This window comes from Calypte anna, chromosome 2 (genome assembly GCF_003957555.1).
Source record: "Calypte anna isolate BGI_N300 chromosome 2, bCalAnn1_v1.p, whole genome shotgun sequence".
Classification (NCBI taxonomy): Eukaryota; Metazoa; Chordata; class Aves; order Apodiformes; family Trochilidae; genus Calypte; species Calypte anna.
The window spans coordinates 25,068,180-25,081,817 of NC_044245.1; the positions used below are offsets into that span (position 1 = coordinate 25,068,180).

Sequence of the window (13,638 nt, forward strand, 5' to 3'; positions counted from 1 at the left end):
ACCATGTGGTTAATGAAGCTTGATGTGTATAAAGCCCATGGAGATAACACTTATTTTGGTGTTATTGCTAGTGTGTCTGTCTTCGCTTTCATAAAAAGAGTGTGGTGATATCTAAGAGTGGCATTTTGATGCCTGAAATGCTCCTCATATAAATAGAACAAACAGATCAGCATGACTGAGTGATAAAATTACCTTCTGGTCTTCAGGAACTTCAGCATGCAACTGTGCTGTAGGGACCTCAGTCTACCCCTCTGCACAGCACAAACAAATACATTTTGAAATGGATTTGGAGGAAGCATTCAAAGGAGAGAATACAGAGGGGAGAATGACTCGAGCTGCAGCTGCAAAGTTGGTGAAAAAGGCTTTTCTCAAAGCCCTGAAGTCCAATGACTTTGAAACACTGGAAGAGCTTTTGAGCCAGAAGAAAATAGATGTGGACACAGTGTTTGAAGTGGAGGATGAAAACCTGATTCTGGCATCCTACAAACAAGGTAAATGTGGCAGCATCCACCAGCCAGGCAGTAGATGGGTTTGAGTGTTTTTCAAGAAACTGTGGCCTTTTGTCTGTTCTGAAGCTATAGCATGAGCTGATTGATAGGCAGCAACATCTCAGTAAGTTCATGCAGCTGTGGTCACCACAGGAGGGGAGCTTATCAGCTGTACCCACTGGGCTTGGTGGAGGGCAGGCCAGAGAGCAGCCTGAGCCTCTGCTGCTGAGGCAGCTGCTGCAGCTCCAGGGCAGTCCAGAAAGAGCAGTCCTGTGACATTTCCCTGCAGAGAACTCAGCTGCAAAGCCCAAAATAGGCACATGCTGGCTAAGTCTGCTATATACATTTCTTGCATCTACACAGTCACATATACAAACCCTTTAAAAATAAAAAAATATTCAAACTCTTCCATTTTCAGTTTACAGCAGTAGAGAGGTGAACTCTTCCTGGCTGAGGAGAGATAAAGAAATACTGCAGCCTTTGGACGTTTCTGGATGGTAGATTTATTTTTTCAAACTGACAGAAAGTGAGGATGGGCTTGTTTATTAAACCAGAAAAATCATCTGGAAAAACACAACCAGAAAAGGCATCAAATTCGGAGTATAGAAACCCCAACCATTTCTTAGCCAGATACTGACTGAGTTTCCAAAAACTTAAAGCAATAAAACAAGTTTGCTTTCTACTAAAATCAACATACTTCATTTTCTACTTGCTAACGGACTGTGTGTGTGTCTAGAAAACAGTAATGACCAGCCTTTGCCAGAAGTTAGTCCTGTGTGGAGATAAACCTCTGCAGACCCAGCAACTCAGCAAATACCAGTGAGACCCCACCTGGAGTACTGCATCCAGTTCTGGAGCCTCTGTTACAGGAGGGACATGGACATGATGGAGTGTGTCCAGAGAAGGACCATGAGGATGATCAGAGGGCTGGAGCACCTCTCCTGAGAAGAGAGAGTGAGAGAGTTGGGGTTATTCAGTCTGGAGAGGAGAAGGCTCTGAGGAGACCTTATTGTAGCCTTCCAGTATCTGAAGGGGCCTACAAGAAAGCTGGTGAGGGACTTTTTAGAATGTCAGGAAGTGATAGGACATGGGGGAATGGATTCAAACTAGAGGAGGGGAGAGTTAGATAAGATGTCAGGAGGAAGTTCTTCACCATGAGGGTGATGAGGCACTGGAACAGGTTGCCCAGAGAGACTGTGGAAGCCCCATCCCTGGAAATTTCTAAGGCCAGGCTAGGTGGGGCTCTGAGAACCTGGTCTAGTGGGAGGTGTCCCTGCCCATGGCAGGGGGGTTGGAACTGAATGATCTTTAAGGTTCCTTCCAACCCTGAAAATTCTATGATTCTATGATTATTGTAATCACTTCTGACACTATCTGTGTGTAGTCATTAAGCATGTAGTCCTATTTGGGGAACAAATACTCAAGTTTTATTTGGTCTTACACCTGTTCATAAGTTAAAAAACCACAAAACTTGTGAATTTTTCAGCAATCCAAATATTTTGGAGCAAAACTTTAACACTGAAGTGACATTCCTTCTATTTGGTACTTTATCCTAATTTACATCAGCATCCAAACTCCTTACTCCATGTTCATCAGGGGCAGTAGTTGGCAGGAGGTCTGTCATACAGCTGCAGCCACATTGCCAGTGGTCATCCATGTGGAATGCATCACTGGAGGTCTGAATCCAACTCCTAACACACAGGATACTACAATCTCCCACACAGAAACAGCAGGGTGAGGTATCTGTTGAGTCACTGGCCTAAGTAAATATTGCATTCTTATTCCAATGCTACCTTTGATCAGCTATTGCCAGTCAGAAGATACCTTTTCCCCATAATTTTTAGGTGGTGGCATTTCAAACGCTCCAAGCATTTTTATTTTTTTTTTTAATTTTGTCTGCACAGGCCACGTGAAACAAAAAAAAGCTGCCTTCAGAGTACATGGGAAATATCTCTCCAAAAGGCACATTTGTGCTATTCAGCACAAATACTCAAAGTGTTAAATGAAAAAATGATACTTGAGAGAATTTCATGTGCTGTAGCTGGTGAAATTACAATAAATTAAAGCAAAGCTCTAACCTTTCCTTCCACCTCAATTGTTCTCAGTACCTGGATAGTCCAATGAAAAGTCTTTACCAAGGATGGTAACTACATTTTCACTTTGTACAGGGTATTGGCTGCCTAGCTATAAATTAAAAATATCCTGGGCAACTGGACTTCATCTAGCTGTCATGTATGGACACCTGGAGAGTCTTTTGGTCCTGCTCAACCACAAAGCTACAATTAACTGCCGGCCCAATGGAAAAGCTGCAATCCACATAGCATGTGAAACAGCAAACGTCGAGTGCCTGAAGATCCTTTGCAGCCATGGAGCTAAGGTGAACTGCTTTTCCATGAGTGGGCAGGCACCCTTGCACTTCTGCACAACACCAGCCTCCATGTCTTGTGCCCAGCAGCTGGTTTGGAGAGGTAAGACAAAGCTCTGGAGGGTCTCTTGTGGCATGCCCAGACATGGTGGGCATGGTCTGTGGTTACTTTCAGGACGCAGTTTAGCAAAGTACATATGTATGAATCCCTTCCATCCACAGCTGACTTGTGTCTTCATCTCAGACTACTTTTCCCCATCTCTTTGATCAGAGGAAGTTTCTCTGATTCTGATTCCTTCCCTCCCCCTCTCCACCCACCTCTACTCCAGGGTTGTTCCCCATTTCATTGCTTCAAGCCTGCTGCCTGGTCAGTCCCTCAGCAGAAGGGCTCCTCTGAATCAGGGATTTCATATTTCTCTATTCTTATTCTATATTCTTTACCTGAGTTCATTATTGAGATATTTTCACCTGAAAGTACACCCCTTTTCCTCTTTCTTGTTCAAATTTCCTTGATCTCAGTAAAATTCTTCCAACCAGTTACTTTTTTGAGGCCTGGCCTTGAAAAACTGGATGTGTTTTTTTCATACCATCATTTTGTCAGCAGCCAAACTCCAGCATCTATATAGGGGTTGGGGAAAAAAGCTATTGATACAAAGTTTTTTGTTTTCCTGAAGTAACACCCATTATGCTGCTGGTCATCTGTAACAAATGAAGCTATAAGTAGGCATAATTGCTGGATAAATGTATGGGTGTTGCATAGTGTCCCCTTAACAGAACGATGCTGACTCATGGTGCAGTAAAAGACAGACATAAAATGTACAGCAAAGTCAGGAGTTAAGAGTTTTAAATTACAGACTCCTCTATCACACTGTGCCATTGGAAATACAAACTCTTTCAGTTGTTATTGGTTTGTAGGGCTTTTTTTGCTACATATTTGTCATTGAAGGCTTCTCTTGAGATGCAGAGCCCAAGTATGCTTTGTGGGCAAGGCTATCTGCTGTCCTAAATGAATAACCACGCTTGTTTTCTTCTACTGGAAAGATACATATTATTTTGTTCGGTAGAAAGGAAAATAAATGCTGCCAACTGTATCCTGCCTAAAAGCAAAGAGTCCTGACAGCAGGAGTTGAATTTGCTACCACGAAAAGCTCAGAAGTAAAATACAGTCTTCTAAAATGTAGCATAGGATGAATGCAAAAGGAAGGATGCATTCTGTAGGCTTTTTCCACACAGCCATCAGCAACATAATAATAACAGCAATAGTTTGCAAGCCACCCAAAGCACTCAATAAATGCGAATTTCAATATGAACTAAATACTGTGACTCCAAACAAAATGGGAAAGGCCTAGAGCAAAACATGGCAGCTGTGAACCTGCACATCACAGAACCACCTAGCAGACAAAGCCAGGGTTTTGATTAATGTCCCTGCACTAAGTTTTAGCAAGACTGATCTCCCACTCTGCCACCTCCAGTCAGCGGTGTCACACTGGGTTGATTCAGATAAGCGCAGTTTTACGAGTTCTGGTTTCAGCAATTTGACAACCGAGGAAAACTCCTGCCTTGTTCATTTCCCACCCCCAAACTTAGCTTGCTGATACTTTTATGGACATCTAACACAACTAACGCTCAACGTGGCTTGATGGCATTTTCCATCCCAGAGGTAATTTCTGATTCCTGTTCCTCCCTTTCCTTACATCTCAGTTTTAGTGTAAGTTTGGCCACGTAAGGGCTTTCATGAGTCCTGAGAAAGAGGGGTGGCCGTGACTCAGGTACCATAAGTGCATGGTACTCACGCACTTGCTCTTGCATGAGTCATTTATTTAACCTCTAAACCATAGAATGGTTCGGGTTGAAAGGGATCTTAAAGAGCATCTGTTTCCAACTCCCTGCCATGGGCAGGGACACCTCCCACTAGACCAGGTTGCTCAGAGCCCGATCCAGCCTGGCCTTAGAAATTTCCAGGGATGGGGCTTCCCCCATCTCTCTGGGCAACCTGTGCCAGTGTCTCACCACCCTCACACTAAAGAACTTTTTTTCTAATATCTAATATAAACCTAATCTCTTTCAGTTTTAAACCATTACCCTTTCTTCCTATCACAAGGAGCCCTGAAGCCCACCCAGCTCCAGCCTTCGGTACCGGCCCCTTCACCCGTGGAAGGAGCCCTTTACCCCTCCAGCCCGATGGATCCATTTGGCAGAGCCCGCGATTCCGGGGAGCGGGGCCTGGGCCGGGCCGGGCGCTCAGCAGATGGTGCTGTTGCTTCAGCTTCGGCAGCACCGAAGCTCGGCACGGCTCCAGCTGCCGAACCGCCCCCTGAACCGCTGGGAAACAAGATCCAGGCCCTCAGCTGGGGACTTGGGGGGTGGCTGGTTTTTATATCGTCCTACGGATTTGTCGTAAAATATCCTCCCTCCCTTCCTTCCTTCCTTCCTTCCTTCCTTCTTCCTTCCTTCCTTCCTTCCTTCCTTCCTTCCTTCCTTCCTTCCTTCCTTCCTTCCTTCCTTCCTTCCTTCCTTCCTTCCTTCCTTCCTTCCTTCCTTCCTTCCTTCCTTCCTTCCTTCCTTCCTTCCTTCCTCCTCCTTCCTTCCTTCCTTCCTTCCTTCCTTCCTTCCTTCCTTCCTTCCTTCCTTCCTTCCTTCCTTCCTTCCTTCCTTCCTTCCTTCCTTCCTTCCTTCCTCCCTCCCTCCCTCCCTCCCTCCTCCCTCCCTCCCTCCCTTCCTCCCTCCCTTCCTCCTCCCTTCCTCCCTCCCTCCCTTCCTCCCTCCCTTCCTCCTTCCTCCCTCCCTTCCTCCCTCCCTTCCTCCCTCCCTTCCTCCCTCCCTCCCTCCCTCCCTTCCTCCCTCCTGGCAGTGAGGTGCTGCAGGAGGCGTTCTCAGGGTGTAGATTTCAGCAGTAAAGCTCTCCTTTTCCCTTCACTTATTAATTTATAGGGAAAAAGCATCTTAACACAGAGATTTGGACCAGCGTGGTGATCCAAAATACCACTTCAGATAAGACCTTCTCTCAGCTTGAGGCCACATGTGTGTGTTACCACATCCGAACCTGGATCCAAACCCCTGAAGTTTCTAAGGGTTTCCTAGGGACTTCCAAAATGCAGAATCCACATCCCTAGGTGTTTGCATTTCCACTTTTGTCTTTCGAGCCAGTTGCCCACCTTCACCTTCTCCTTGCAGGGCTCAGGCAGAGAGATGGCCAAACCAGGATTTTGCTGCCTTGATTTTTTTTTTTTTTTGCCATCATCTTTTTATTTTGTTTTGGTTTGGTTTTTTTGTGGCAGGAGCAAACGTGAACATAAAAACGAACAATCAAGATGAGGAGACTCCTCTGCACACGGTTGCACGTCTGGGTGTCCCGGAGCTTGTGGCCTTTTACGTGGAACAAGGAGCACACGTTGATGCTCTCAATGCCTACATGGAGACTCCCCTGGCCTGTGCGGCCTACTGGGCCTTGCACTATAAGGATCAGATATACAGCTCAGACCACCACCTCGTCTGTCGGATGCTTTTAGACTGTAAAGCTGAAGTGAATGCTCGTGATGAGGATTTCAAGTCACCGCTCCACAAAGCTGCCTGGAACTGTGATCACATCCTGCTGCACATGCTGCTGGAAGCAGGGGCAGAAGCAAACATCATGGATGTCAATGGCTGTGCACCACTACAGTATATCCTAAAAGTGACATCTGTGCGGCCAGCTGCCCAGCCTGAAATCTGCTACCAACTGCTACTGAATCATGGAGCAGCTAGGATATACCCTCTGCAATTCCACAAGGTTAAGGCTGGTTTTGTATTGTAGGGATATGGATAGAGGTAGTGTCTTGAACAGGAATGGAAAGAGAGGTCCAAACTTCAGGGTTTGGTGGTATTTGGGTTTGCTGGTGTCTTTTAAACCATGGGCTCAAAGTGCCCAAAACCTTGTGGGCCAACCTGATGTAACAGGGGAAAAGTGGTGTCCTTTAACTGAAGTGAAATCATGGTTGCTAATGTCAGAACACAGAGGCAGATCCCATTTTTGTTCTTAACCAACATGAAATCCCAAACTCTAAATGACGGTTCAATCCTTATTTTTCAGAGCTGATTCACTGTCTCACTTCAGAAAACCCACAAACTTTTGTCAAACCTAGCTCTACGTGGGCTTAAATGGGTAATACCAAATGCATATTTCATGGCTTTTACCAAAGACCGGAAATCAGACCAGTTGATTCAATTTGTCTCTTTTGACTTGTAAAAATCTGTTGAAATCTGTTCAAAATTAAATGGATCTTAATAAAGCTTTGGCTAATTCCTAGGAAATGTGAAAAATTAAGGGGAAATGTTTGGCCTGGGCTCATAGTTAATATAAAATATATTAATATAAAAAAAAAAATAAATCACAGTACACCTCCCAAAGAATTTCTAAATGTCTGTAAAGCCCAGAAACTTTACTTTAAAGTTTCAACTCTGAATAAACTTCCAAACCTACAGATGTGCCCTCTTAAGCCCAGAATGAGGTGGCCTTGTCTTAAAAAAAAAAAACAAACAGTTTCCTAGAGAATGTTTGGGAGCTGGGTCTGGGGGTCTGCTCTTTCTGCCTTCACTTCCCTCCTGTTGCATGGGGCAGATCTGCCTTCCAAACCATTGTTTGTCACCTGTAAAATATTCTGGATATTATTTGTTCTAGAGGGGTGTTCTGCAGGTTTTTATCAAAGCCTGTCTACTGTATGGGACAACATTGTACATTGTAAGATATGAATTCGAATTGTTATTCTCACACTATGAGTTGCAGTAGACTTTCATTTTTTTCCTACTAGGCTAAGATTACTGCAGAGTAAGTTACTAGAGAATTACTGCAGAGCAGGTGATTTCAGGGGCCTTGTATGGCTTGGAAGCTTTACTTCTGAGCTATGTTACCTCCTAGTCTTCCTTTCAATTTTCCTTTCACAATTAATTTTTAATTCATATGATGCAATTTTTTCTGTTCCTTTGCTGCATGACCTGGAGCAAGGACTTTGTGCATGTCTTTGCCTGGTGTTAAGACATTCATCCTAGCTATGAAAAGGTTATTTCCAGAATCAGGTGATAAAGCTACCCCCATCAGCAAGCTGCATGGCTCTGGAGATCTAAGCCAGTATTCCTGGGGTTACACAGGGGTCTACACAGCTCACTGAAGCTAGCCTGGGGTTTCTTGCTGCTCTTGCACTGAGCACTGTAGACGTGGCTTGTGATCTGCATCTCCCATGATATCCTTTTGTAATTCTTTGGCTGCATCTGTCTCAGTGCATCAGTGCACAGTGCTAAGAATCCAGGCTAGCCCCAGCTTCTCTTGGTGGTCCTCATGGTCTCTATGCATCCTCATCCTGCTTGCAGGTGCTACAAGCCTGTCATTCCCACCCCAGAGCTGTCGAGATTGTCGTCAATACCTATGAACACATCAAATCAACATCAAAGTGGAAAGCAGCCATACCTGATGATGTCTATGAGGTAAGCTCTTGATTAGTTGCAAGTGAAATCCAAGTTTGTTATTTGCAATCTCTATCTGGCCGACTAAAAGTGAGGATAATGATATCTTTTTTAAAGATAAGAACATCACAGAGGATGTCCTCATTTATTATCATACACTTAATGAAAGCATATCAGTCACTGAAAAAAGACATATTTTTGAAAAATATGCATTGCAACATTATCCTTTGGAGCACCTCCTGTTAGGGATCCTGGAGGAGCTCAGCTGTCCCTGTACTCAGCAAGTGCAAAGACTCTGACTGGTGTTTCTTCAGATCTGTCAATGCGTATATTTATATTTTTTTAAGTCAGCAAATGTTTTAGAAGTACTGTGTTACATGCCAATGACTATTTATCTTTAGGTTCTGTTGCATGGGTTGATTTTCTGTGAGCAGGACTTGTTAGCTGCAATACAAGGGAGAATCTGAATGAAAAAATAAGAGATCAAAAAAGAAAGATATGTCAAAAGGAAAAATTGTGGGACAAACTACATGCTTGAACATAAATATCCCTTTATTTCAGAAATCCTCATAGTAGCAGTCTAACATTCCAGTTTAAACCTAGTTTTTTATTCTGAACTTTTAAAAAATTTTCAAATCTGTGCAGAAGTGCACCAATATCTGCTATGCATTATCAGTGATGTTTCAGTAACCCCATCCGTGTTATAATGCAGTTATACAGACAGAGGAACTGTCAGACTGTTTCTTCAGGTCATCTGTTCAGAACAAAAATTTAAAAGAAACCATTTGGGGTGAACACAAATTAATTTTTAAAGGTCTTTTTCCTGATGCTGCTGCTGATGATGGTGATGATGATAACAATAATATTAATGACAACAGCAACAATAATAACAATAAAGCTTTGCTGAGCTACAAGTGTGATTAGAAAGGAAATAATTAATTCTTTTTTTCCAAACAAAAATTTTAAACTGAAATACTGAAACATTGTTATTTGGAAACGTCTACAGTTGCTCTATTTCTTTGTTGAGACCCTAATTTTTGTTGTTGAAGCTGTTTCCAAATTTGAAATTAAATTGAAGGAAAAGCGTTTTGTTGGCACAAGTTTGTACATTTCAAACTATGAAGTGCATCTGAAAAACAGTGTAACCAGATCTGTCAAGTAAAAAGTATATAAAGTAAGGTTGAGTCACACCTAGTCACTTGTATTTACCATTTGCTTCTTTTATTGCAACATCACTTGTAAACACTTGCACTTCTTTTTCTTGTGAAGCTGAAATTTTATTTATTGTAAAAGGCCACTGGGGCAATGAGGAAGGCTGAAGGTGTTTTGCCATCAGCAGCCCAAGTGAGCTGACTGGTGGTGCTGGCAGGATGCTGCCTCCCTGCCCTGCTGGGAGGCTTAGGGGGTAAGCTTGTCCGTGTGCACTGACCCTGAGCTGGCTGCAGCATCTTTTCAGAGCAGGACTAACACCATGGAGGAACCCCCCCCCTGAAATTGATGGATCTAAGGCACACCAAGCCTTAAGATTTCAGCATCATCTTTTACTTAACAAGGACTATTTGAGGCAAGCATAAGAATTTTGTGAAGGCATTTGGCTAAACCAAGTCCCTGGAGCTTGGTGTGCTTCCAAGGGACAGGACAGCTGTCTGTGCTCTTTACCTTGTTCTGCTAAGGCTGCATGTGGGCAGGGGAAAGGGAAACAGCCTTATTGCCCTAAAACACACTTGTGTCTGTTTTTTTTTTTTTTTACTGTACAGCGGCACCAGGATTTCTATGACTCTTTGTTTGCTGTGTGCAGCAATACACCACGGACACTTATGCACTTATGCAGATGTGCTATTCGGGCAATATTGTCAGAAAGGTGCCACCGAGGAGTCCCTTTGCTCTCCATCCCCTCATCCATGAAGAAGTACTTGCTGCTGGAACCAGAAGGAATCATCTACTGAGCCACAGCAGCATCTCCTTTCCCATATCTGCACGCCTCTGCAGGGTGCTGGAGATCCAGGCAGGACCCTGACACAGCCCTTCACTCTCATATGGTGCACACCAGCATGAAGCTGGGCTGGGACTTACTGGATCTTCCTTGGAGCTACTGTTTTTCCCTGCACTGAGGATTTGCAGCTGCAGGCTCTGGGTCACGCCGGGGGAGGCAGAGCTGGAAAGCCCCCACACCCACCTCCAAAAAAACACAGGGGTGCAGACTTCCATCCTTTGTTCAACATAGCTTACACAATGCTTCTGCTCCCTTTGGTATTTATTCCAATTTCTCCTAGGTAGCATTAGATTCAATCTGAGCAACCTTTGATACGGGTTCACTGTAATTTTCTTCAGCTGTCATTTTCGGACTGAAAGAAAAGATACCATTATTAAAGAAAAAAAAAAAGACATTTATTAGTGTCACAGAAATGCTTTCCCAGAAGAGAAATGTACAAACTGCTTTGAATTGTGACCACAGACAGGATTTCAGTTGTTTCCTTATTTTCCTGTGAACTGACTCTCAATTCAATGTTAATTCACTGTACACTGCACCTCTCTGTATCTTACAAAACTTCGTCATAATAATATCCTTTTTAATTGTAAGAACTTTTTCCACAATCAATCAAAGTCATGAAATCTGCATCACTGAAATTGCTGTACTTTGCTATGCCTGCCCAGGAAGCTTTTAGCACATGCTGTCTCTGTTTCTAGTCTCCCTGTGACCAATGAGGATTTCATGTCCTGGTGTTGAGGAATGCAGGTAGAATGGACTTAGCAATATAAACTGCACAGCAGTTTATCCCTCAGGACCTACGTATCCCTCAGGATTGTGCTGGATGGGATCCAGGAAGAACATGAACTCTTCTCTTGGTTGTCTATAAAAGGAACCTGGTTCAGGAAACCAAACCCAGCCTGCTTACATGGACTATACACCTAATTTTTAGCAACTAAGTGCAGGTGAGAGGAACCTCACCTTAGCCAAAAGGTGTTACCAAGATGAAGATGAGTTGGCTGTGCTGTTACAGACCTCCCCATCTCACTAATTTTCAGGCCCTGTGCTTTGGGCCCTGACAGTGCTGGTTTCTCTTCTTGCAGTAACTTTTTTCTCCTGACAAAGTACTGTCTTCTGTTCAGTAAAATGAAATGCAGGGCAAAGGCAGTTCACACACAAAGTACCCTGCAGCAAGGGCAAGTGTGTGATCTGACCTACAGCTACAGCCCCTATTTCTTCCCATTTTTAGTTTGATGTAATCCATCTGTGCTTTTCCACTTTTTTTAGACCCTGTCAATTCTGGGCTTGGTTAAAAGGGAGGTGAGCCATGCCCACCATTGGGAGCCAGTAACTCCTGAATTCTCCTTGCATCTCTGACAGTGAAACTGTTGGTCCTTAACATTATTATTATCATCTCTTTGCAAGAGAGCCCACAGCACATTAGGCTCTTACCAGCAGGACAGGAGCAGCAAAGCTGGTCACTTTCCCTGTGTCTCAAAAAGTAGCAATAATAGCACTTGAAGAAATGTGCAGATTATTTAGTGTTATAAATCACTTCTCTTTCCTTCCATCTCAATTTTAATGAATAAAAACTTGTACACTGTATTAGGAGAGAATCCAGTTCATAGATCTGTTAATGTATAGTTAGACAGCAAAGGAGGTTGCTTTTTAACTGTTTCCATTTCCTATGGAGAATTTCAAAGACAACACAGACCATGAGAAAATGCCTTCTCATATGAATGAAGTTGTACAATAGTTCCCTTTACTTTACTAAACCAAAGAAAGATTTCTAGAGAGTTGCAGAATTATCTCTATCAAAGACACTACAGTCATTTACAGGAAAGAACAATAAGCATCTGGGGCAGTTTGTCTACAGAAAAATTACCTTGAAGCAATTCCAGGTCAATGAGACCCACTGAATTCTTCTCTGAGGAAAACTAGTGAATCTGGAAAGAGAGAGGAAGCTTAGGTTATCTAAACCCAAGGCTTTTCTAGGCGATGTGTCTATGTGAGTCAGGCATGAGGAAGATTTGCAAAGTGGTCAAGGCATGAAAATGTTTGTTGTTTTCTGTACTGTCTGCCAATGGGATAAGCTGGGTACACCATGAAGAGACAGATGGAAGTAGCTGATTTTATTTGGAACCCATCCCTGCACTGACTGCTTTTGGAAGCAAAATTTTGCATCTGGAGGAGGGAGAACAGAACAATAGCAGCCCTTTTTTGACCTGTCGTGGTGAGGACTCTCTTGCTGAGAAAGAAGAAAAAAGGCTGTTGCCAGTGTTCCTAAATTCCCTCTGATCCTCCCCTTCTGCAGTGAACACACTTAATTTTTATTCCGTGGGCACCCAGCCTTACTTCCAAGCTTTGTACCAAGCAGGTGGCAAATTATAGCCATTGTGGTATCTGACAGGGTGCACAGTGGGATCAGGCTGATTATAGTCATAGGAATTTGCAAGCTGTTAAAAACACTGGAGAACATCCCTATCACAGAAAAAAAAGGATGGATGCACTTTAATTGCCTCTGTTGTTGGAGTTAGAAAGACCAACAGTAAGTAAACATTATTTGTTACTTTTTAGCATTTCTTTCTTTTTTTTCTTGTACTGTATTCTATTTCTATGCACTGGATGGAGTTGTGAGCCATGGGGGTACCTGATAATAAGGTGATCATATACTAAATTCAAAGGATGAATAGTTTTATTTTTCTGACTTAGTGCAGATGCCTTGAAATTTAACAATGTCATATCACTCCTGATCATGCTTTTACATTTTCAAAGCTGCAACAGATGGATAACTGTAGGTGGGAATAATGACATACCAAGTTGTCATCCTTAAATTGCAAATTTGAAAGTTGTCATGACTTAAAATGACAGAAAACTGTTTTCAGAGCTGTTTGGTGTCTCCTGTGAAATGAGTTGCTCTTTGCCATTTGGCTTCTTAGTAGAGATGTAGCCATGTCTAAGATATATCTACTGTATTTCACAGCCTATTAGAATATTTAAAGCACAGATGGACACAAAGAATGAACTATCCTTTCCCATTTGCAAGCCCTTTCCCACAGCTCCCTTAATAACTTCTCAATGGTTAACAGTGGGATTACATGTTTTGACCCTTGTGCTTTTTATGTGTAAATGAAGAGGTGTTCTTAAGCCACATGCATAGCTGACAAATGGTTATCCCATCTATGAACATAAAGACATTCTGCATGTTTTTGTGGGCCAGTACAGAGCCATAATGCAGCTCTTCATGGAAATACAAACATCCTCTTCATGAAGTGCTGTTCCAATAATTTTAAACATGGCTCTTGATGTCTGATTTGACATCTTGAGCTTGACTCGAAATTCCATGGGCTGGAGAGCGTGTTGGTGAAAATCAAAGTCAG

General features: G+C 43.0%; 1 protein-coding gene across 1 annotated transcript; it reads left to right on the forward strand.

Annotated features, from left to right (window-relative positions):
• Positions 1-212: 212 nt before the first annotated feature.
• Positions 213-12,962, forward strand: ASB4 (ankyrin repeat and SOCS box containing 4). Its single transcript, XM_008494155.2, has 5 exons — positions 213-491; positions 2,657-2,956; positions 6,132-6,622; positions 8,197-8,310; positions 10,047-12,962. The coding sequence occupies exons 1-5, from the start codon at positions 281-283 to the stop codon at positions 10,233-10,235; spliced, it is 1,305 nt and encodes a 434-aa protein (XP_008492377.1). The 5' UTR covers positions 213-280; the 3' UTR covers positions 10,236-12,962.
• The last annotated feature ends 676 nt before the right edge of the window (positions 12,963-13,638 follow it).

Coding starts and splice junctions, on each gene's coding strand:
- ASB4 (XM_008494155.2), top strand. CDS start 281: ATGGATTTGGAGGAAGCATTCAAAGGAGAGAATACAGAGGGGAGAATG. Junction 492..2,656: donor TCTGGCATCCTACAAACAAG/GTAAATGTGGCA, acceptor CACTTTGTACAG/GGTATTGGCTGCCTAGCTAT. Junction 6,623..8,196: donor ACCCTCTGCAATTCCACAAG/GTTAAGGCTGGT, acceptor TCCTGCTTGCAG/GTGCTACAAGCCTGTCATTC.